General features: G+C 41.1%; 1 protein-coding gene across 1 annotated transcript in view; it reads left to right on the forward strand.

The window, feature by feature from the left end:
• The window catches only part of LOC137667555 (netrin-4-like), a 51,156-nt gene that overhangs the window by 18,016 nt on the left and 7,959 nt on the right, over positions 1-25,181 (forward strand). Inside the window, exons 3-5 of the mRNA XM_068408339.1 lie at positions 2,015-2,278; positions 17,984-18,110; positions 18,653-18,841. Of these exons, the coding sequence (XP_068264440.1) occupies positions 2,015-2,278; positions 17,984-18,110; positions 18,653-18,841 (580 nt within the window). The remainder of the gene's footprint in view (positions 1-2,014; positions 2,279-17,983; positions 18,111-18,652; positions 18,842-25,181) is intronic.

Here is a 25,181-nt window from a genome sequence, read left to right on the forward strand (position 1 = left end):
TTTTTAACCCTGCTTTAAGATCTCTGAGCTTAGCAGGCTCTGAAGAACAATTCCATCCAGTTCACTGCCTTGGTCTTAGATTAATTGACCATGTGGGAGGACGACGTGTGTGTCTGTACATGACCAGGTGCGTAGGACTCTGAGAAACCACTCCACCTCTGTGTGGTCCACAGAGGACTGGGAAGAAGGAGAAAGGATTCCTAAAACTGGTTTCCACCGGAAAGACCAGACCACCCAGGATTAGGGGGACCGGACAGAGGAGATTTGGTCTTTGTTCTGTGAATCCATCAATAAGGGGAATGCTGGGCACCTGGACAAAACAGAATGGGCCATTTGCTTATGGTTCCATTGACTGGGGGAATGTAGGCATTGGGGTGGAAAGGCTTGGGCTATTTTGTCATGGCTTCATTGGTCAGGGGAATGTAGGCACTTGCATTGCACAGCCTGGGCAATCTGCCCATAGCTCTATCAAACAAGGAAATATGGGCACCTCTGATCTCACCAAACAGGGCTGTTTTTGCAGCTTTGTAAGTAGCTGACAGTATAAGAGAAGGGAATTCAAAGGAAAAACAACAGAACTAACCAAACAGAAAATGCTGCGGACAGGTGGGAAATGTACCACTGCCTTTGCTGTGGTACTGCCAGGTGTAGCTCTGTGCGAAGTCTGGTAGATGATTCTGTTAGTTTAAGGGGTTTATCTCCCCATGTGCCATCAACATGCAATAGAATTATCTTCCAGGTATGTCCCACAAGCTCTTTTCTGGCTTCTGTGAGCAAAAAGGAGCAAAAGTATTTTACAAGCTGCAAGTATTTAAATTGGTCGGTTCACTAGAAAGAAAGAAAAAGAAAAACACAGAGTGAGAGAAAGAGGGGATCCCTATGGAAACAAAGCTTTCACTCCACTAACGGAGTTAGTCAGACAGACACTGTCACCACTTATAAAGCAGGGCCAAAGAACCCTGAGGGCAAGTCCCTCTGCTATGATGGAAAAACTCAACCAGAGGAGAAAATAGCTCTCAAATTGGAGTTAACATATCCATAAAGGACATCTAAGCCTGGGAACAAATGCAACCAGCTCTCTAGTTCACTGGCATGGACTGTGGTGCAGCCCTCCATTGTCACCCTCTCCCCAAAAGCAACAGAAACAAACACACCCTGAGGGATACAGAAGGGTAGAGTGGTTCATGAGCTAAAATACATGTCCCTTTAATCACTGTTAAACACAAAATTAGAATTGTAATACTCAAAACCGAACTGCTGCTGCTCTGGAGAACTGTCAAACAGCATAAAAGCTGTGGCAAAAGAGTAACAACCCACAGACAGCCAGTAGGCACAAAGCACCTTTGGTCCTATGAGCTCACTGTAGTGTAACTACTTCTCTTCTCCTAATGAATAAACCAGCTGGCTTGCTTTGAAGACAGGGTTCTCTCAATGCTTACTCACCCTAAGCCAAGCTGTGTTTCGTAGCATGTAGTTCAAGTGACAAAGCCAAAAGTCTGATCACAGTTTTCCACTTCTTTCACAGATCCCCTTAGTGCCTTAGTTTACCTGACTCTAGAACTCATGCTAAAGCCATGATCCTAAAATGCTTTGAGAAATTTGGATGGCATTAATACTGTGTTTATGCCAATAAACCTTGGATTTCTCTGAGTGACGCTGTTGTCACTTGGCTCAGAAACACAAAGAAGTAACCAGCACTTGACAAGTTACCACATACTGGCTGAACTGCAAGAAGTGACTGGGCTCAGTAACCCCAGGGAGAGATGTTTAAACTAAGGTATTTCCTATCTCACATCTGAGACGGGATGAAAGCAGGTACGCAGCCACTTGCTGCAGCTTGGTCAGCTATTGGTACCTCAGCTGTGACGTTCTGGAATCAGTCACATCCCCACAACAGTTTATGCAGAGTCTTCTAAATAGGAATTACTACTTTTTCCTGAACATCACCTTGGGATGTTTGCTGTGTATGCAGAGTCCTATATCCATTCTTGGATGTGTGTCTTCTCTCTTTCAGGTGATTTATCGTGCCTTAAGTCCAGCTAACAAGATCGAAGACCCCTATAGTCTTGAGGCTCAAGATCTCCTGAAACTCACCAACCTCCGCCTTCTTTTGTTAAAAAGACAGGAATGTCCATGCCATGGTTCAGGATTGGTAGAGAAGCCTCAGAGATTTGCCCACTATGCTATTTATGACCTGATAATACGGGGAAGCTGCTTTTGCAATGGGCACGCAGAGGAATGCGAACTTGCCAACACGACAGGAGTCATGGAGAACGTGGTTAGTTCTAGACATTCACTAACTTACTAGACTTGTTACCTGCTTGTGCTTTCCCAGCCTAACTGTCCATTTTGTGTATGATCCTGTCCAAGCCTCCCTAAGCCTATCTAAAAAAGGGCAGCACTGTCAATCCACATTACTGAAACCTAAACCACTCTGGGAAAAGATTTCCTATAACCCTTGCTGCAGTTCCGTACGTATTAATTGCATTGCTAGAGATGGGTCCTTCTGAAAACTGTGGACCTCAAAATACCCATAAATTGTGAAGGGGCTTTGTCATTGGAACAGAAATCCAACCCCAAATGAAATCTCCTACCTATATGCCTACACAAAACTGAATTAATCTCTTTGATGCAAAGATTGCCCTGACCAGAATTTCAGCACCAGATCTCAAATCTCAGACTTTCTGAGTTTGTGAGACATGAGCAGTTCTGTCATACTTAGCATTTCAGCCTTCACTTTTAGGTTTTCAGCCTTCTGTTTTTTTGTTACTTTCACTACATAGACAGCAGTGTTCAGGATGTGAAAATAATTTCCACTCCCCCCCTCTTTTACCCATTCAGCTTAAAATAAGTTAGAATATTTTTTTTAAAAGCTTAACCTTGTAGGAAGATTATTATCTAGTACTATGACTAGCCCCTCCCTGTTCAGCCTTTTGTCTGTGTTTGACCCTGGATGTGCAGAAGACGCGAGTTGTGTTTGTATGAATACTCAGAAGTTGTGATTCAGGGGGAATGACTGCTGTCTCCTTTTTGATTTAGCTGCAAGTATTATATAGAAGAACTGTAATAACAGTGACAGGGAAATGATGCTATATTCACGTACCTCTAAACACATACATCACAGACAGAATTCAAGCCACTTTGAATTAGTCAATGCCTCCACTGGTTCCAGAAGGCTGTCTGTCTCTGTAATGGGTTTTGAAAACCAAAACAACCCTTAGAACTTTAGTCCCTGATGCACTCTGACATAATAGACTCAAGAAATACATCCTCAGCTAATTTCTGTCCCCTTAGATATATGGTACATTTTGGTTTATTGTCTTCTAGAATGTGTATTCATTGTCTTCCTTTCAGCTTTTCTAGGTTCAGGGGTAGAGATTTTAAGATAATTAAGACTGTATGCATTTCAAGATATTTGCAAAATCATTTCTGAATCAGTTCCATCTGTGGTATAAATCTAAGATTCAGCTACAGTATTCTAGCACTAGATGATATTATCAGATTCCGTTAACTGTAAGTATAGACTCACTTAGTATAGAACTGTGTGGAGAAAAGCTGTTTAAAGAGTGCATCCTCCCTGTTGCAAACTGTTAAATATACACATAGTGAAACCAAATAGACGAATAACATGCTAAATGAATACAGCTGGTAGAAGAATAAACACTCTGCCCACCAGAAGAGGAAAACACAATATTGTGTATATTAATGGCATAACCATTGTAAACTATGACTGCTTTTTTTTTTTTTCCCCACTAGTCACAAGGGAATGGAATCTTTTTGGGCCATCAATGACTTCATGGGGCAGAAGGTGAAATAGTTCTGATGAAATGCACTTCATGAGTGACTCATGTCCCAGGAGACAGGAGGGTGGATGCATCGCATCATTAGCACAGGCACAGATATTAGCAAGTCTTTGCCTAAGCAGGGATTCAAATGTAGCAGTGAGAAAAGTGAGAGAAGCCTTCCACAGCTTTAACTACCTCTAGAATCCTAGATGAGGGCTGGAAAAGACCATAAGTGAGCTGGTCTGAGTCCTCGCATAAAGGTATGATAAAGCATACCTAAGCCATTCACTAGTGAGTGCTTGTTGAACTAGTTTTTGAAAATCTCTGATGAAGGAGATAAAATAGCAACCCTCAGTAGTTCCCACTTTGAAAGCTCTTCTTTAGTGCCTGCCTAAATCATCTCTGCTGCAAATTAAGGTGATTCCTTCTTGTCCCCTCTTGCCCAATGGTCATAGAGAGCAGTTGATCCTCATTCTGGACATATGATTGGAAGGTTCTTGACATATCCTTCCTTAGTTTTTGGTTTTTTGTACTAACCAGAGAAGTGTGAAACTTAGGTGGCCAAAATTTAAAATTCTGTTCCCAGATCATACAAGTCTGGAGTAAAGATGATCATGCTATTTTACTCATCTTTTCTGTGCTTCAGTCATTACACCCTAGCTCTTTCTCAAATACACAATGAAAACCCACTCGTGGAAGAGCCAGGTTCCTGGATACTTTGACATTTTATCTAATACTTACCAATGATGATATTGTAGTGGTGAAGGGAGAGTTCACTTAACGACAGATCTCACGATTTGGTTACATAGCTAGCATGAGGGAGTTTATATAAAGTGTATAACTTTGCATCTTACAATATGGTAATCTCCTTGCCTACAGTGGAGAAGGAAATGGCCTTTGTTGAGTGGTGAACACCAATGATACATTTCATATCAGCCAAACTACATTGCAACAAAAATCTTTGTCATCTTGCAATTTCTTGGCAGAGACAGGGAAGGTGGTCTACTTTCAGTCACATGGTGACTAAAACAGGACAGGGAAAAGAGGTGTTTGTTAGAAACAAACACTGCATATCCAAAAATAATATCTGATTCACTCCACTGACCACATCTAATATTTAATGAACATAGGGGCAGAGAAAGTCTCAAGACAGACAGTTTTTAATGTGGCTAGTGTGGGTGATATCACAGCGTGAAGGCAGAGCAGCTTCATGTTTCCTGGGCTGCTGTCAAGTAACTAAATAAAATGCTGGAAAAATACAGACCTCCACAGAAAGGCTTAAGTAATAGGAGGTTCAGCCTCTTAAAAGTTCAGAGTTCTCCTACAATGTATTTATTTTCTGTAGTTAACAAAAACAAAAGCGAGTCCATGTAGAAAACAACTGTCATTGTTTGCCATGGGATAGGCCCAAAAACTGAGGTCATTCAGCACTTAGGTCTTGGAAGAGACATACTTGTGCTAACTTGTAAGTCTGCTCTTCTTACTCTTGAAAGAAATCTGTTCCCTTTGTAATACTTCTAACACTGCTACACTGATACTATATGGAGGCTAAATAATGGAGTAAACTAAAGCAAATTTCTTGACACTTTTCAACACCATTTTGGAGGGACTAGATGATCTATGACTACTAGATGATCTGTCAATGATCAGATGATCTGTTAATGATCACTTTATCTGTGGATCTGTCAGTTCAGTGATGACAACCCATTCAGCTTCTGGGTTCTCCACTGAGGCTGCCAATAAGAAATGCAGCTCTATGAGAAGTAACGTCACAGACACCACAGTGTCATAGAAACAAATGGATACAAGCAAACTGCAAATTGTAAAACCGACCTCCAAATGGTACATCATTCCTCATAGCTTGAAATCCTAGTTTCATGCATATTCTCTCTGATCATAAGTCATTTGTGAAAATACTGAATACAGAAAGGTTCAAAGTAGACTTCCATAGGATCCAATGGAAAAGTCCTTTGACTTATTTTGGCAGCAAACCAGTAATAATTACTCTTTCAATGTGGCTTTTTTTTTTTTGAAAAAGCCATGCACCCACCTCAACACAATTTATCTAGATCACACTTCCCTTATTAACTACTGAGAATATCATGTCAGACAGGAGAAAAACTTTGAGAAATGAAGATGGGAGCTGTAAACAATAGGCAAGAAACTTCTGGACAAACATATCTTGAATTTGGAGTTTGTTGCTATTGACAGTGATGTTTTCTTGTTTTCTCTTTCCTCAGAACAAAAAAAGAGACACAGAGATGTCATACTCAAATAGTTTCTTATGATAGCTAAGGACAAAATTCTTCTTTCTGAATTGCACAGCCTGTATTATTCAAACTCTTACAAGTAGGTCCTTTGTCAGTGAGGGAAATTATTGAGATAGCATTTTGCTGCCGAAACTACAGAGAAGAATGGAGGGCATTAATATGCCATTATAAGGGAAACGACTGCCAGGACCTGGCCACCTGAATACATCTAGTTGTCTTCTAACATTGGATGCAATGGGACGCAATCCTGTCCCAGGTATTGCTGTTGCAGGATGTACAAAGTTATGCGTTGCTCTACAGTAGATTATTTCTTTATTAAGCTTCAACAAAGTTAGTAAGAGCTGTCAGGTTTAGGATCTGCTTTGATGACACATTTTAGCTCAGTCCAGGGGTGGACAAAGTTTACAAAGAAGAAAGCACACACGGACAGAACATGGAATCTAGACCAAAGTCCTTTCTGTTTGCCAAACATTTCACAATTCTCTTTCTAGTCCATGAGAAGTAAGTGTGGATGGAGGAAAGCGAATGTGGATTAAAATGTTTTTGTACAAAGAATTAGGGTTTTTTTACTTGTTAATTATTGGTACCTACACTGCCAGGAAATTCTTACAAGTTGCCTCGGATGTTTCTTTTGCTTCTTTATCCTGTTTACAGAGACAAACTAGACTCCCTGTGGGTCTGACCCTCCACAATGAAGCAAATGGAAAGTTTTCCACTTACTTCAAAGGGAGCAGGATCTGGTCCTAAGTAAGATTCTTTGTTTGGCATAACGGAGGTTACACAAGGTAAAACTTTTTTTCTACAGCAATTTTCTAGGTGACTTGGCTGTCGTATCCCTTACAAATATTACCTCCTCTTCAAATATCTTGTGCAGTTCTACTGATAATCCCCAGCTAAGTTTTCACATTATCTGATCCAAGCTGTGCCAGTCTGTATGATGTCCAGCACTCAGAGATGCAGGATGTGCTTTCTGTTGTAGCTGACAACTCAAAGAGTAGGTTTTGTTTAAGAAAGTTACCCTGTGTACATCAATTATGTGATCAGGAAAGTAAAAAAAATTACAAGAGCGTCTAGATCACGTCAGAATAAATTTTAGAAACAGATCCCTGTGCTGATTTTTTTCCAAAATTTAAAACTGAATATGGACTTCAAGCTCTGCTCATGATTATCTGAAAACATAAAAGGAGATCGTATAAATTACGAAGCAAAAAGTTGTCATGAATTACATGAACTACATGGAAAGAAAGTGGTGTTGCTGACACCTTTGCTACCCACAGTGGACCAAAGCATTTAACAGAAATCCTTGTGGGAACATGCAGGTGGATGAGAAAGTTTCAGATATTTGTGTTCAGAGATGACAAAGAAGCTGATAGAGGAGCATCATGGAAAGGTTCTCTTTAATTTTAGTGGATAGTTTTAGTGAGTTCCTAGTTTCCTAGGGCAAGATGTGCTTCAAAACTGTGACTCTAAATGACAGCTAAGTTCTCAAACTTTAGATAAAAGTTGGAAAATTATATTCAGACTTGTTTTGTAGGTCACATCCAGAAGATCCTATTTTATCACATTCTCACAAAAGTCACCAGAAACCTTAACTGAAGAACACCTAAATAAATCTAAAAAAGAGCTTTCCTACCCATCCTATGCTTCTCTTGCTCTTTCAGAGTGACTGTGAGGAAGACTGGCACATTAAAGTAATGCCTCCATTACTGCCAGGAGCTGGTTCTTGGCCAACCCAAAAATCAACACCCCTGATCTGAGTTGTTAAAAATTTGAATCCAAGTGAAAATATGGTACAAATTCCCCCTTTATTTTAGATATATTGTATCCTCCAAATTCAAGCACATCTCTGGGTTGGTGTCTGGGGTGTTTCCTTTCAAAAAAATGTTTTCATTCTGGTTAGGTTTCCTATACAAGTCAGATGATACATCAGGTATCTCCTAGAATTGCACAAAACCTGCCTTAGTAGTTCTGATGAAAAGATCTTAAAGGTTTCAGAGTCCTATTCAGTACAGATTTAGGCTTCATAATCTGGGTTGCTCTCCATAATTTTTGTGAAGGTTTCTGGTTTTGCTCGCTCTTCAACACTAGACTCAAACTTTAATAAGATTGTCCTCCCCTCCCAACAGAATCGGCACTACTTTGCTTTACAGCGATTTCAGCTGGGATAGCAGAGACACATGTAAGCAGTAGTTCACCTAGTTCTGAATTGACATTCGGGTAAGGTTCAGGTAATGTGAGGTCTAAAATGGTTCCAGGGACCATTCCTAGGTGGTTTAGTAGAAGGTTCTGCCCACCCCCTGCCTTTACACTTAGCACTGCCCACTGAAGTGCAGGAAAGAGCAGGAGAAATTTTGTGGTGCTGTGCAGCCTCATCCACCTGCATTGGCCAACACACTCTCTTTTAGAGGGGGCACACTCTGCCTTCTGTTGAGCTCTGAAATTAAATTATTCTGTGCATGCTATTTCATCTTATGAAAGATGGCTAATTTGGCTTACCTTGGTGTACCCTGACAATATACCATGGCATACCGCATCTTTAATTTGCTTGTTGCACATAGAGTATATGGGCTGTGCTTCTACCCTCTTCTGATTATAATCAGTGTGTTTAATTTGATATCCATGCAGGTTCTCCATGAGCTCTACTGAGAACCTGTGGTTTGCAGCCAGAGCATCTGGCATTCGTACGATCAACATGCTGTTTTGAGTATCTATGGTTTAGAGAATAACCACAATTTTGACGGTATGATCCATATAGTGGTTCTGTCAGCAGGAATTCTGCAATTATAATGTGAACAAGTTTTTCCTACATTTTATTATTGTTGTGGAGGTGTCTTTTACTACTACTGAAGTCCAAATCAGAAAAACATGCCTACTCAGGAATGGTGTTTAAACACATGCCTCAATGCTTTCTTGAATCAGGGCTCAGTGTAGATCCACCTATAAAGACACTCATCTTACTTGTAGGAAACCATCTCTTATTTTGTGGGATGGGGTAGCAAACAATTTCCTATCTACATTATTAGCCTTTAAACACAGGCTTTCTTAAACCAATGGCTATGGGTGAGCTATTTAAATGTATTTAAATTTTATTGCTTAATGGCTGTCATTAATAGTGTTTTTTGTTGTTTTAATCACATAAATGATGTTGTCTGCTACTTTCATCTCTGTGAAAGAACCATAATAACCCTGCTAGTAGAAACATTTGATTGGAAACACTTGTAAATATATTTTAGGGCTGGTAAAATATGCCTTAAATGTTCTTTTAAGGATTGCTTTTCACATTAAAGCTACAAGAGTCTGTGTACCTGTGCCTGAGAGGGAAATAATTGCTTCATCTCACAGCTATCAGCCACCACTTGCTACCAATACCTCTCCTATGTCCCATAGTACAGCATATTTCTGAGGTTCTTGCATTTAAGCTCCATGCAATATATACTGTTCTGTCTCTCTAAGTTGAATTTGACGCAGCCACCAACGCTAGGAAGTTGCTATGATGTGACAATCATAGGAGCTGCTGTGTTTGGCCTCATACATTAAGTCCTTAAGTTTTTAAGCTCTCTTGGGACTGAATAGACTGCTATGTTGTTTCTGTCTTCAGCTCACCTACATGTTACTAGAACAAAAGTTTTCAGTCTTTTACGAAGGATTTTCAAGGCCTTTCAGCCAGCTCACTCATCCCCAATAAATCTCCCAGTAATTTAAGCAAATCTAGAGTTGTACCTTGTGGGTGCATGGAGCTTGCATTTTAATGCTTCAGTGGCAGGTGCACACAAAATATAGAGAAATTTTGCACAGGATTATGAACAAATTCCATATTATTCAGTGCAAAACTTATGAAATCTTACATATATTTCCTTGCCTTGGTTCACTCACTGTGCTGGAAGGGTCCTGGGGATGAGCTTTGCACCCTTTAGGTATTTAGAATCCTTTCCTTGCTGTGCACAAGTTTTATGCTAAATCATGGACTTTCTTGCCCTTTTTCTCCCTTCCCAGATTCCTTATAAATTTGGCTGGTTCTGTGTCTTTTTCAGCCCTGCCCTTCCCCCACTCTCCAAGCTGCAGCCATCTGCAGAGAAGTTGCAGAAAACTATTTTTCTCTTGGCTTCATCTATTCCATTACTCAACATAATTTCACTTGAATGAGAGCTATGCATGTTGCCAAGTTCACTCAATACAGAGGTAAAAAATTCAGAGAAGAGCTCACAGGCCCACTTCGGGGGTGGATTTTCAATCACACACCCCTAAAGCCACTGTGGATTAACCAGGAGAAACCCAGCTAAGTCCAGACAGTTGCTGGAGTTAGCCAGACTTATTACAAAGTAAATGACAAAATTATTTTGCCTGTTGAATGAACAGGTCATGTCCAAACTTCTCCAAACTGTCCACAGTGTGCTAACCCATTATGCCTGACCTGTAAATCCACAAATCCTTGTCAATATATCAGAATCTAGAGCTTCTCTCATTTCTTCCTCCCTTGAAAACTAATTCTGGGTCTTTCTACAGCAACGGTTGGCAGTCAGGCCAGACTGTTCAGTGGCATCAGGAACAAAACCTTGAGCAAGACCAAACTCACTTATGCCATTCACTTTCAGGAGATTTAAACAGTGGTATTTGCTCATTATGCTGTGATTCAGGCATTCACCTATTAAAATATTGAGCCTCGCCCCCCTTTCTCCTTCCTCCATTCTTAAGACACTCACCAAGAGCTGGTGACCTGTTGTAAGTCAGGGGCTGCACTTCAGCGTGACAGCTGTTACTTGTATGCAGTTTGTAACAGATTGATAACGGAGTCGTTGGCACTGTAGGTAAAAATAAGACAGCTTAGCCCAGAAATGAACAAAAATCAGGCTAGCATTCAGAAAGAAAACAATAAGAAAGCAGAGTGAAATGTGGGCTAAGGCACAGCCGGACGTGTGTGTAAAGACTGATGGAGGTGAATTCAGGCAGAGGATGGAGTTGTGTCTTGAAACTGTCACAGGCTGAGTTATCTTCCCTCACACAAAGCATGAATTTTGTACCTCTTCCAGTCTATTTATCCTATTCTTTTGTTACTGTTCAAAAAGGTCTTAGTGATGTCAGTCTGAATATTCAACTAAACGCTATCACTAATTTTTCTTCACCATTACCTATTCAGTGAATTTGGAACCAGTGGCAGCTCATTCACTCACTGCTGTGGAGACCAAAACCTGTATGGGCTCAGGTGGCCTTGCCACAAGTGCCCCAGCTCTACTAATCCCTGCCAAGTTCCCTCAGTCTTAATTTACCAAATGGACCAAGTATGAGCCAGAAACTCAGTTCCTTCAGAAAACACCCATATGTGTACTAGTTTTTAGACACATATACTTATTAGACCTTTTCCCAGAAGTCAGCAACTGATATAGGAAAATAATGGCTTTCTTCATTCTTGATTAGAGCAGGAATTTGAACTGTCAATCTACCCATAGCAAGCACGGTAATCTGGGACTTATGCCCAAGCCACCCATTCCTTTAGGTCTTTGTGAATTTGAAAAAGTTGAAGAAAATTTTTAATTTGGCCTCCTAAAAAGTCATATGTGTTCTCCTCAGGACCTGATATTGAATGATTTATTATAAATCTGCCTGGATGCGTCTCTTCATTTGGAGAGACAACAGAGCCCATTTGAACTGTAAGCAAAACAAAGCAGAATAGCAGACACTGTTTTGTATTTGACCACTCAAAATGACCCAGAAAGAGCCGTTTTACTAAAAGCAGGTAAGGGACTAGCCTCTGATGTCATTGCAAACTGCTGTATCCAAAATTTCTCTGGCGACATTACAAAGTGAATACAGAGCCCAAAGACAAACATTTTCTCTGAATCAGCAACAGTTGCTCTGTTCTGGAAGGCTTCCAAATTTAACCTTCATTCATTAGGAAAAAAGCCCCAAAATAGACTGAGAATAGCCCAGGAGAAAGAGCAACAACCACAACATTTACTGAAAGGACAAAAGGCAGAAGAAACTAAATGGGCAGAAAGAAAGCAAGAGGCTTCAGTTATTATACAAAGCTGAACAGAGTTTAAAAGATAAAAAAATTGTGGGACAAACAGATGGAAAATTTCCACTCACTCTCTCAGCTGTGGATCAGAATTCAGGTGAAACAACTTTGTGCAGTCAAAAGTGAACAAGTATCATGTAATTTCTTGGAACTGTTGTATGAAAGCAGGATATGGTTCTACACTATTTGCTATAAATCAATGAGAAGTTACTGAGCTCCATGGAAGAACTACTGGATGAAATTCATGGCTTAGTATAGCAGGTCAAGCTGCATGATTGGAACTGACCAATGGCATTAAAATCCATGGAGCTATAACCTCATCTATGTCCTGATTCAAAGCTGCTCAGGTGGTAGATGTACAAATCAAAGCCTTTGGCAGCAATACCAGACTTGTAACAGCACGACTGTACTGTTAGGCAGATGAGGGAATTAATCCAGATTAAAAATACTAGTGCCAAGGAAAAAAAAGCAATTTTAACTTTTTTTTTTTTAAACATGGTTTAGTTTCACAGCCCAATTTACACATGACTCAGGGCATGATGCCGAAGGTGATAGCATAGAACGAAGTAGTAAGGAAAGCAGAAATGTCTCAAATCGAGATTGCTCCCAAAGACTTTACATCATGAAAACACAGCCTGAGAACATAGTTGCTATACCAAAACACAAAAGCAGAGCTTGCTTTCAAGTGGCCATTAAAGCCAATATGTTGGTGATTGAGAGTATAGCATAACATTTTTGTTCCTTTCCTGGACTAACAATATCCTCTAACTGCAAGTATGTCAGCCTATAAACTTCTACCCTACATTTTTCATCTTTCAAAGCTCACAGCATGCATTAGTGACATGAGTAACCCTGGCTTAATGCACTTGAAAAGCAGGACTGCAAGAATGCAAACTAACACAGGTTAGTTATTATCACAGTAATGAGGAGAAGCAGGTGAAGGGAGGTGTCATAAATTACATAATATTTCTGAAGTACTCAATTATTGCAGTAATGAGCACTGTGGAAAAGCCCATACAGGCCTAAATACTTTTGTAGCTAAGGATCAGTATATGTTGAGTGATGCAGCATCACATATTGAACACTGAGGATAAAGTGAAATATGAGAGATGTGAGACAGAAGTCTCCTGGATCTCAATATTTCTTCTGCTGTACCAATCTATTTATACGTATTTCTATAAATCCATGTCATAAACTAATAGGGCTTTAGCTGAAAACTGGCTAGGTTCCCTAATTGATGGCATGAATCTCATGTAAGCCTCTGTTCCTCGCACCTTGTTTTCAAGCTCCCTCCACCTGGATTGCCAGCTCCAAATCTAGAAAGCTGAAGTACTTTTTTTCCTCAGGTACCCCCTAATAGTCAGATATCCTAAAGCTCCCAATGACATTAATCCAGTGGCAATCAAAGTACTATTATCAGGGTCCTGAAGGCACTAAAAGGACTTTAACAGCCCTGACCAGCCCCACCTGGGACTCCTACCCACGCTCTCTGTCCATTGGCTTGGGGGCTGCATTTAAGCTCAGCCCTGGGCTATCAGCCTCTGTTTGAGCTATGCTGTAGATGTGCCTCTCTGCATCCCTGCCTCTGGCTGTGCCTCCTGTATGGACCTTGGGCCTATGCTGTAGGTAGCTTCCTTCCTGGTGGACCCCCTCACATGTGTTGTAGCTTGTCTCTTATTCTGCCTCCTGGATGGACTTTGAACCCATGTTGTGAACTTGTTTCTGGGCCTGTCTCTTGCTGCCTCTGAATTGCCCCTGGTCCACCTCCTTGCTCTGTCTGAGGTTGTCAATGGACTGTGGTACCAGCTCCCTGCTCTGCCCACTGCACTCAGGATGGTGCCCCCTCAGGAAGGGCACAGCCTGTGCTGTGGTAACCCTCAGCTTACAGCTCTTCAACTGTTAAAGAGCAACTGGTCCTTGCTGTTCCCTGACAATCATCTCCTTAATCATCATTATCTCCTTGCAATTCTGATCCTGCTTTCCAGGGCACAGAAAAATATCAGTGTAGTTCCCCTGAATCTGTACTTCTCTGACTATTTTCTCTACCTTGGCATAATCAATTTTGTGTTCCAGTGCATCCTGAGGTCTTGCATTTGGTGGAGAGAACAATCTTCTAGTTTTTTGGACCCATTTTTGTGAGACATGTGGACTTACTTCAGCAGTGAATAACAAGTCAGAGACATGCCTGCTGTCTTTGTGTTGGTGCTGAGTGCAACTCTCACATTCTCCCTTCCCTGAGCAGATATCCCATTTCCTATTTTATCTGACAGCTTCCTGTATTTCATTCTTGTTCCGTCCTGGACTTTGGTCTCTGGCTGCCTCTCCTATCTCTTCCTCTCTAACTGAACAAATTGTTTGTCTCATTACTTGCAGCCACCTCATCTACCCTTATTTCACCTCATGCTTAAGTGTAAGAGGTCTCTCCCACAGCTCAGTTTCTCCTGCATTAGCCAGTCTTTCTGCAATGGCCACTTACATCCATGAATTACCTTTCTTGTCTATGTTCTGTTTGAGCTGTTCATCTCTGCTCCCTTCTCCTGTCAAACTCCTTTCTGTACTTCATTGTCACCTCATGTTGCACTCTCTTCCTTAGCTGTTTTCACCTATGAATGCTGTCTGAGATTACTCTCCATGGAAAAAAAATCTTCCATGAGATGCCCATCCACAGATAACACATGGCAGACTTGCTTTCTCATCTATATCCTTTACCTTTGCTCCAATACCCATCATTTCTCTTTCTCTTGTTCTTAAACCTATATAAAAAAAGGTTAGTCCTCAGACCTAATGGTTTCTAAAAACAGTTCCATGCCAGCTCTACTGTTTACTTCTGCCTGCTCAGTGGCTCTCCTGTCTGCTGGCTGCTTGGCTTTTCAACCCTTTGTCTAAGCTGGTCATCCTTCCACATATATTTGGTAAACTGTTCAATAGCAGGGATCACAGGCAGGAAGCTTTCTTTATGCCTCTGTCCTACTCACAACATGCCATTCCTAGATAGCCTCCACAAACTAGTTTGTAACAAACCAGTAGGCAATGAGCAAACTAATGCCTCTACTTACCTCCAAAGAACAACTGGACTCTTCCTTTCTCACTGAATTTTCCTGTTTACTTTCTGAATAATTGTTCATAACTGTTCACACCATCTGTGCTGTGCACTGTAAGCACAGGGTCCTGTGGAATAATGAATATTTGATCATGTCATTCAAGGCTAAACCAAGATTGCGTGGTTTAATTCTGCCATTTCCCAAGTGTACGATCTCAGCATTTCTTTCATGTAATTTTTTTTGTATATAGTTAATGCACAGTTTGTGTATATATCTCTAAAAAAAACAATGGGCCAACTTACAAATTTTGCACTGAAATACACTAGCATTTTTCTAAGAAGTGACTGGGTCCAAGGTTTTGGTTCTTGTCCATTTTGGAATAAGCTGTAAAGTTCAGATAGTCTGAAGTTTGGGGACATTGAAATCTATGGTTCTGGGTCAGGCTTATGTTATCTTTCACCACTCCTGGTCCTTTTCTCTGTTCTATGGCTTCTGAAAAGCAGTCACTGTGTCCACATGGGGGAACTTACAAGCCTGAAGAGCCAAACCCAAACAGGGAGAAGCCTCACACTGTTGCTTATTAGTATGGTCTTTATCTCTGTAATTTGTCCTCCTATTTAGTGCTTTGAACATGGATGACTTTCTTGTACAAAGCTCTGGAGATGCATCGCATAATGTGCTACATGCTGTATCCTCCTGAGGTTTACTGGTGCTGAGCTCTGACAGAAATGCATACCCTGAAGTCTGTGCTCAGTCTTCCGTAAGGAGGCAGCCAACTGCTCTGTGCAGCAGCAAATCTGCCAGCTGGCCATAGAGGGGCGATGGCATCAGCTGCAGCCTATCCCCTCTGCTAGCTACATGACATATCTGGTCTGGGAGGATTAGCAACCAGGGAAGCGGAGAGCAAATTGCTGCAGGAAGATGGGTTTGGGGGCAGGGGAGCACATTCACGCAACTGCTCTTTTGAATATTTCTCTCTTCATCCCAATACCTGCTACATGAGATGGGGGAGGGGGCACTGCAAAGGGAGAGTCTGACTTTCAGGAAAGACTATGGAGAAACATAACTCACATTAGTGGTGAGATTAAAGGATTAGATTCAATTCACACCCCAGTCAAAATGAAATCTCAGCCTCTGCTTTTTGTGTAACGTGCAGTGGGCCAGAGCTGTGACAGGGGTGTTACTTAGCATCCTCAACAGTGCATGGAGGGAGAGGGGTCTAGTCCCTGATTTCTGTGCCTTTCCTGCTCTAGTACAAGTGTCTTCATGTGAAATACCACTAATTAGCAGTTTCTCTTGTGATGGGTGTAGAACATGACCTGTGGTCCCACCTTTCCCTTTCTCCTACTCCATATACTGGATATTTCCTCAAAGAATTTCTCAGGGGCATCCTGTCTCTGAGGCATTGCAAATAGATGTTGGAATCCTTTTTCTTAATTAAAAAAACAACAACAAAACTAAAAAAAAACAAATGCAATAACAACAACAAAAAAAAAACAAACCCTGTAAAACGTTTCTTGGATGTAACTCAGTATTACAGAATCTTGTGTACCAAATTACAGTCTATAGTGGATCTGGCTATTATATTCCTGGTGTGTGAAATGACTTGAGAACACGATCAGTTTCAACAGTAACTTTCCGTTTGAAGGCTGGACTAGCTCAGTTTCCAAGGTCAGGTTTCTGGTGTGAATACCTGATTCCAAAACAGACATATTAGAATATTTCCATGATTAAAATTCATTATTGTGTTCCAATGAAGGCAGGTAAGTACAGAGGAAGCAAGTTCTTCTTTCAAGTAATTTTTTCAAGCAAATAGCCACAGAGAGAACTCTACTATTCAGCCAGTTTTAGTCAAGACTTTTTGCACTTCTTTGTTTCCCCCTCAAATATTTTGTAAACCGTTGCTTCCTATCTCAGGTAGGCTTATATGCTTAGTGCTTGTAGATCAGCCCCATTCTTTAGCCATGCCAGCTTTCACTATTTTTTGTTGAACATCTCCGAGTTTCTCATTTATCTGGTAATAAGATGTTCAAAAGTGAACATAGTACTGCAGGTACAATTTCCTGTCCACTTGGAGTAACAATGCTCTTAGTTACACAGCCCAAAAGTGTACGGGGCCTTTTCTGCTAACCTATTCCTTGCATATTCATACGTAAGTTGGTAGGTTGGTATCTACTGAACCTAACTCTTCAAACATCAGTGCTTTCGTCTCACATATGTGGTTCAGATTGTTTTTCTGTGAGTATACTGGTTGGTATTTTTCCAGGTTTAATACTTTTGCCACATTTTTAACTGTGCTAGCAGGTCCAGAGTACTTGCTCACTCTTCTATCATCAACTTACAGTTTAGTAATTCATGGTGACTCATTGCCCTGTATTTACTCTCTCTTCCAGACCACTGTTAATGTCAAATAAGACAGGGTCCAGCATCTTCTGTTAGGCTGTGCTCTCCTGTGACTCAAGTCTGCTAGCCAAGAGTGTATTTGACACTGCCTGGAGGTGACTACCTGCTCAGACCCTTTGCATGCTCTTGCCCTGAACTTTTAAATCAAAATAAGCTGTGTTACCTTGCCCAATTCAAATAGTCTACAGGCTGTTCATGGATGTAGTAGTAAAATAGCCAACTGGAGAGCTAAAAAGAAATTGTTGCCACATGCATTTACACTGGAAGACAGAGGAAAAAATCTATATCATTAGTGACTGTGTGAAGAGCTAAAGCTACACATTCAAGCTCCAGGCTCCATGGATTTCTTAAGAGACCCAGGCAGCTGTGTGGCAGTCGTGCAGGAGAAGTCCCACCTCCTCGTGAGGCTGCTGGGCACTCCACCATGTTCTTGCTTGTAGCTGTTTGAATGTATTCTCTTTCCCCTGACAGGTCCACGGGAAGTGTGTGTGTAGACACAACACAGCAGGAGACCACTGTGAAAAATGTGCACCGCTATACAATGATCAGCCTTGGAAACCAGGAGATGGAAAAACAGGGGCGCCAAACGAATGCAGAAGTAAGTGGGAGGGAGGTTACTGACCCAGCCTTTTGGGTGAGCACTCACTGTGCCAGCAGGCAAAGTTCCCTAACAAAGACTTCTGTCAATTTACACTAATGGTGCCATTACAGAAACCGGGGATAAGATGCTGGTCATTGATGGAAAACTTCAGTATGCATGTTGTTTTACGGCAGCTGACCCATTTGGGCTATTGGGAAGTGGAATTTACAAGGCAGAAATCTGTTCTTCATGCAGCTACATCCCCTCACGTGTTTTAGCATTCCAGAGTTTTGTGCAGGGCTTATGATACCATCAGATTGGTCTGACTTACTGTAAGAATACCACACAGCTCACAACCACCCAAGCTTCTCGGACCCTCCTGAGACTCTCACTCTGTGTTGCAATTTCTAGTTTTTATGAAAATCAAGCATTTCAGGCAGATGAAATGTGTTATATTCAGATATCTCCTCCATGATTCACAGTAGGAAAATGATACCATTTGAATAGTATTGCCATGTCTATTTTGTAAGCCTGAAATATATTCTCCTGTTTCCCACCAGAGTGTCGCTGTCACAGCCATGCTGATAGCTGCCATTTTGATCTGAGTGTTTGGCTGGCATCAGGAAAGCGCAGTGGTGGAGTCTGCGATGACTGCAAGCATAACACAGAGGGACATCGGTGTCAAAGGTGCAAACCAGGGTATTACCGAGATAGAGGGAAACCCATGTCTTCTACAGAGGTCTGCAAACGTAAGTGACTATTGTTATGTGTGGTGAAGACGAATGGTGGAAGAATCATTAAAAGAATGATTAAAAGAAAGAAATCAATAACTTCTACACAATCAATAACTCCTATAGAAGTAACTCATGAGTACTACTATCCTTTCTTTGTATTCTCTTCCTAAACTACAGTTTTCTGATCAAAGGTCATCTTCCTGATTTTCTGTGTCTACTTTTCCCCCTGGTATCACACATATTTTTTGTGATAACTGCTACAGTTCTCCAAATGCTTTGCATTCTGGGGAAAGGTACATTCTTCTTGTCCTTGCATTTAAAATAATATGGTTCCTTTTTTCTTGAGGCACATTTTATTTAGCTGGTTTTTTTCTGCATCTCTCAAGACTGTGTGTGCCTATGTGTAAGCTATTGTTAAATTCCATTGGATTGTGCAACATCTGTGCACATAAATACATATAATAATAGCTGCAGGAGGTGTAAGAACCGTGAGACCATGCATATCCACTTGGGAACAAATAGATCAGAGCTTACTCAGACATATCTCTGGATTCTACAGCTGTACTACGGGCTGCTCTGCCAAAATTAATTGCCTCATTAACACTTCGGCAGGATGTGTTAGGAAGTAACTCAGGCACACAGGCACTAATGTGGGTGTACAACCCCTGGATCAAGGTAGTTTGCACCCAGCCAGTCTGGAACATAGCCCAAATCTCCCTTACTTAGTGTAAACATTTCCTGAGTATCCTGCCAGGCTTCACACATCTGATTCCATCTGACATCTATTTGGGAGGTTGCTATTTCCAAAAACATACATCATTTCATTTCTCCCTTTGGACAGTTTTTCTTCCCCATAGCTCAGATATCAGTTGCCAGCAGAGAGAACTTCATCCTCTGTCATCTATACTCATGCCCGTTGGCATCATGTGCTTTTGAAGCTTTCCTGACTCTTTGATGGTCTTCATCAAGATTTCTCTTAAACACTCAGGTTACAACTTAAACACTCAGGTTACAAACACTCCTCTCCCTAGGACTGTGTGCCCTGTGATATTGCTTAAACTTTCTATGCACAACACATCCTATGTTTCTGCTCTTTTGTATTCTTTCCACTGCATCTTAGTGCCAGCACAGACTGCTTCCACACAACCCCTTCTTTTCAATTTCACAACGTTCATCACAGAACACTGATCAGCAGACAGGGCTGGGGGTGAGCTTATCTAACTTACCCTGTATCCCCTAGTGTTCTGTGGTGGCCCCTTTCTAGTCCTGTTTCTACTCTGAGCAGATTTGCTACAGGGAAATATTGTAATGAGAATAAATTGTTGTGCCAGAAGATTAGCTTTCAGTCTCATAGTACCTGAAAGAATCTGTGTATGAACTCTTGTATTTAACAGCAGGGTGATGGTGTAGTAACCAACATCATGTGTAATTTTAGATAACAGCTAAAGTCAAGGAGCACTGAAGAGGAAAAAACATTGTTTGAAAATACAGCCTATCTGTGTGGAAACCCTAGAACACTCTGCCTGGATGAAATCAGACCTTGACTCTACCTCTGCCTCTTTTGTCTGGTCTGGTTACAGGCCTCTCAGTACCTCCTGCCAATACTCTGCATAGCAAAAAAAACCACAACTGTTCAGAAATTTACCTTTTTGAAAGAGCTTTATTCCTATTGTGCCAGTCAAGCACAATAATGTTCTCTTCACCTGGGAACATGCTGCTGCCAGCAAGAAGGCCCCCAAATGCAATTGTTTCCACCCTGACTTGCACGCTTAGGCCTAGATAGCTGTCATCCCTCTTCAGCCAACTGAAAGTTATATGTCTTTTCTAGGCTCCCTGTACAGTCAGTGGAGAAACAGTGGGACCTCTAGGGAATGATTTATTGCAGTCTAGTGTAGCTGCCTGAGATAGATGAGCCCTCTAGAGGATAGCTATTTCTCTTTCTTGGCTAAGAGTTATTCTGGATCACTAGCCTGCACTAGTTTCTGTTGGTTAAGATGAATCTAATGAGATTGATTCAGCGTTATTGCAAACAGATAAGCATGACCCTATCTGTGCATGATTCAAGTCAATGGGACCTTTCACAGGCATGTAAAGGCATGCATGAATGCTTGCCACATCAAGATATAAGGAAAGGGTGTTGCAGTTCACTCTAGAGAGCCTCAGCTTTTACAGCAGACTGATGTGTGCATGATGCTTGTACCTGTGTGAAAATAGAAGGGACACTGCAGATATAACTACAGAGTTAAGAGAAACCTGGGAGGGGAGTGGTTAGTCTGTGCCTTTTCTCTCTTTTAAGGTGAGGAGGAGAATTCCCATAGTGACATTTGACAAATTACCTTAACAGGGTAGTGTTTTGTATGATGAAAGAACTGATCCCCAAACACTTCCCCATGTGGTTTGCAGGCAGTGTATAAGTGTGCACTTCACGTTATGCTGTACCTCTGCTGAGAATTTTCAGGGAATGTTTCGTTACTTTGGTTATTATCAGTGACAGCAAAACCAGAAACATCAGTGCAGACAGGCAGAGTTGTTTTGGTTAGAACAGACTCAGTTTGATAGAGGGAAGATTGCACCTCCAGGACCATCATCAGCTCCCTATGCCTGCAGCTGATATTAAACTGAAAGGCCTCATGCAGGATGTAAGATAGAGGCCCTCTTCTCCGTCCTTGAGGCTGCAAAACTTGTATCGCTATTAAACTTAATCTGGTGTGGTCTGAGTAAATTGTTCAGGTTGTGTGACCCTAAAAACAACTGTTACTCAGTAACTGTTTTTTACTGTTTTGAGCATTGCTGATATGTAAGAAACTAGACAATTAGACCACCAGGTACATTTCTCTCATACCCCAGCTTGCTGATCATAAATTGAAGAGCTGCCACTTCTGTATTAGCATGTTTGTGAGGATTTAAATGTACCAATTCCAAGGCATCATCTCACTTTGAGAAAACCATGCAAACAGTGCCACACTAACAACACTAAATGAAAAACCCACCCACTGGGCAAGTGCTGAAAAGCAGTAATAAACTGCAAACAGCAGACTGAATGATTTTGGTGAGAGCAACCTTGTCCTCAGCTTCCCATTTTGAACTCAGAGGCGCAAAAAAAAACCCTCGATGGGAGATCAAAACTTGACCCTTGTGTACAGTAGATACTGAGCTGGGAAAAGAAATCTGATGAAAAAGCTGAATGAAATGCTGTGATAATCCCTTTGAGAAAGCACGCTTGAAGAGTGCTCTGCCATCCAGAGCAAAGTCTAGGTTCAGCTGTGACATCCCCCTCAGGCTCCCAGAAAGTTAACAGGACACTGCCCAGGCCCAGAAAGAGTCTTTAAGCATTAGTCATAATAATGAACAGCATTCTCTCTTAATCACTGCTAGGAAAAAAAAGTTGTATAACAATTGGATGTACTGGCACTATCCAAACCACACTTTGCTGACCCTCCAATGTGAGAATGCAAAGACATTCCCTTGAAAAAAAAGTTTAAATTTTACATGTATGTGTGAATCTGCTATTCCTTTTTGTCTGCAGAGGTAGCCTGCCTCTGATCCCTTTGCTTCTCCTGTTCCTAGCAGCTGGGGATGAATGAGAGCCAGGTCGTGTGCAGAGCCTTGTTTTGACACTGCCTAGATCTGTATTTAAAAAAAGGAAGGCATGAAAAGAGCCCCAGAACAAGGCACACACCTGTTATTGGGGGTGACAATACAGGATTAAGTAGTTTGGATATAGACTTGTATGGGAGCTTTGACTCGGAAGCCTAATCGTTTCCTAACCAATGGTTAGAAAAGCTGCTGTATCCTTGACTCTTTCCTGTGGCTTATTTGAAGGCTTAAGGGATCCTTCTGAAACGGCACCATCTTTTGTACTCACCCTTTGCTTAGCTTAAAAAATAATGCAGGCATGTAGACCCATTAAAAAGGGTCTCCAGGAAAACAAGCTTTTTTAGTCTAAGCAAAAGAGTTGAAAATTAAAATGTGCCCAGATGCACATGCACACACTCTGAAAAACTCTGCTTCTCATCCTTTTACTTCTGAGCAGAGGGAGTGAACTTTTAATTGTAATATCACAAAGGCCTGATCACATCTTGGTTCAAAGTCTGATTTAATCAGCCCTGACCACACACACAGCTGTCTATCTTATTTCCTTCATTTAAGAAACATCATTGGCTGAGTCAATCCCCACATCTGACATGCTTCAAATATTGCCCTGATTTGGTCATATGCTCCAAAGATGCACATATATGTATTTCAGATTCAAAAGGCTTTGCTTGATTTTTCATTTTACCTGTTTTTCATCAAATAGCCAGAGTCTGCTCATAGCTATATCTTATGCAGTATCATTAGACAGAAGTTTAAGCCAAGATACCTCGAACTCTACTGAATTACTTGAAGCACTTGCTATTTTCCTGTAAGTTGGGACCATATTGTTACAACCAATATTATATTTTACATCTGTGTCTAATTACGTGGGAAAGACAGCTGTGCTGAGGGCAGACAGATTTACTGAGGACTTGAGTGGAGATTGCTGCATGAATTATTCATTTTTCATTATTCCTTGTCTCCTACTTTTTACAGTAGTTTCTGACAAAACAAACTTAGTATAGGAGTGAGACTAAAAGGCAAGAGGATGCTTTGCGATACTTCATGACTGATAGCCAATTCTAAAGCATAATGATGAAGTTTTTCATTACACTGCTGTCAGGGGGAGAACCCAAATAAACCAGCCATCTTAGAGCCAGAACTGTCTGCACACCGTCCCTAACATAATTGATGATGCCTTTGACAAACAAGGTCATTGTCATGTTGGCTGGTGTTTTGTTAGACAGGGAGGCGGATGGAGAGAAAACTAGGGTTTGCCAAGAGAAGAGAAGCAAAAATCATCAGGGAAAGATGCTGTGTTGTCAAATATTGGGAAGAGTAAAAGGCTGAGGTTTTGGAAACTTGCTTTTATGTTTCTTTAATTGTGAGCTTTATCTGCAAATCTGTGGTACTATTAAACAGATAAAACGCAGTCATCAACAGCTACCCCTTCAGCATGTGACATGTGGGCTCTTATTTTGGGAGTTACCTTAGATGCACAACTGGGATTTTGGCCATAATACTCTGGAAGCCAGACAATGTACACACCCAAGCTGAAATGCTAAATAAACACAGACTGAGTAAAGCGTTTGCAAACCACTTGTATAACTCATCTGAAAGTGTTGTGTATTTATTGATTCAGCTTGCTTTCTGATCCACCAGAAGCTGTCCCAGTTTCTAATTGGGGAATATGCTCCACAGTTCATTTGGGAACATTAGTTTTCCTGAGCTTTAGCTCCAAAATAAAATTAAAAAAAAAGCACTTTTTTTTTTTCCTACATCCTCATCAGCTTCTGCAGTGCTGTCAGTCACTGTCCTGTAATACTTTCCCTTAGGGATAGGATGGGAGAAGGTCTCATCTTCCTGAATCAGGATCTAGTCTCAGATGGTGATAGGTAGTCTAATGATCTACCCATCTGTTATGTGACCCTAACTGACAAAACCTGAAAACCAGAAATAAAATGGGAATAAAGATGGAGCCAGAAGTTGCAGAAATATAGGAAATTTAAGGTGAAAACTCCACAGGTAGATCCTACATACAGAGATATTACAGTGAAATCGCAAATCTGGATTCAAGTGAGCTCAGGTGTTGGCAACCTCTGACTTCTTGTGGCTCAGACCTGTCTGCAGTAAAGGAAGCATGTGTTTCCCCTCCTTATCCCCAAATCTGGCATCCATTTTTTTCAGCAATGGACAGAACTAAGTGTCTCCTCTTTTAGGGTGATGTAGTCAGCCCTACAAAAATCTGGGCAAAATAATTCAAGTTGAGCAGCAACAAAACAGAACTTGCTTTTGAAACTGTCAGTGCTAATGAGCACTTCATTGTTACACCTGCTCTCCAGAACTGACAGCAAAATCCCTGGGTTTGCTCCCAAAGTCAAGACTGCTTTGTGGCAAACAGGCGAGCCTGCTGCCATCCGCCAACCAGCTCATTGTGTTGAGTACATTGCCCATGACAGCACGCTTATTTTCTGTCCTTAGGCTATTGTGCTAGTGTCCCTTGAAAACAAGGGACTGAGATCTGTCTACAGCAGAGTGTAATAATATTATTAAAAATATTGGCATAAAGAACACAGGGCATGGTGAAAAAAATAACTATGTAGTGAGCAGATCATAAGCGAAATGCCCTTTAAACAAATTTGCTCACCCTTTTGCTCGTACTATTTTCAAAAGATTTTCTTTTCTTGAGTGTCAAATACGAAGTTTCAGATGAAAGTGAATCTGTCCCTGCTATACTTAACACTGTTTATAGTCATATATTTGCCCCTTCCCCTTGGAAAAT

The sequence above is a fragment of the Nyctibius grandis genome, chromosome 10 (assembly GCF_013368605.1).
Source record: "Nyctibius grandis isolate bNycGra1 chromosome 10, bNycGra1.pri, whole genome shotgun sequence".
Taxonomy (NCBI): domain Eukaryota; kingdom Metazoa; phylum Chordata; class Aves; order Nyctibiiformes; family Nyctibiidae; genus Nyctibius; species Nyctibius grandis.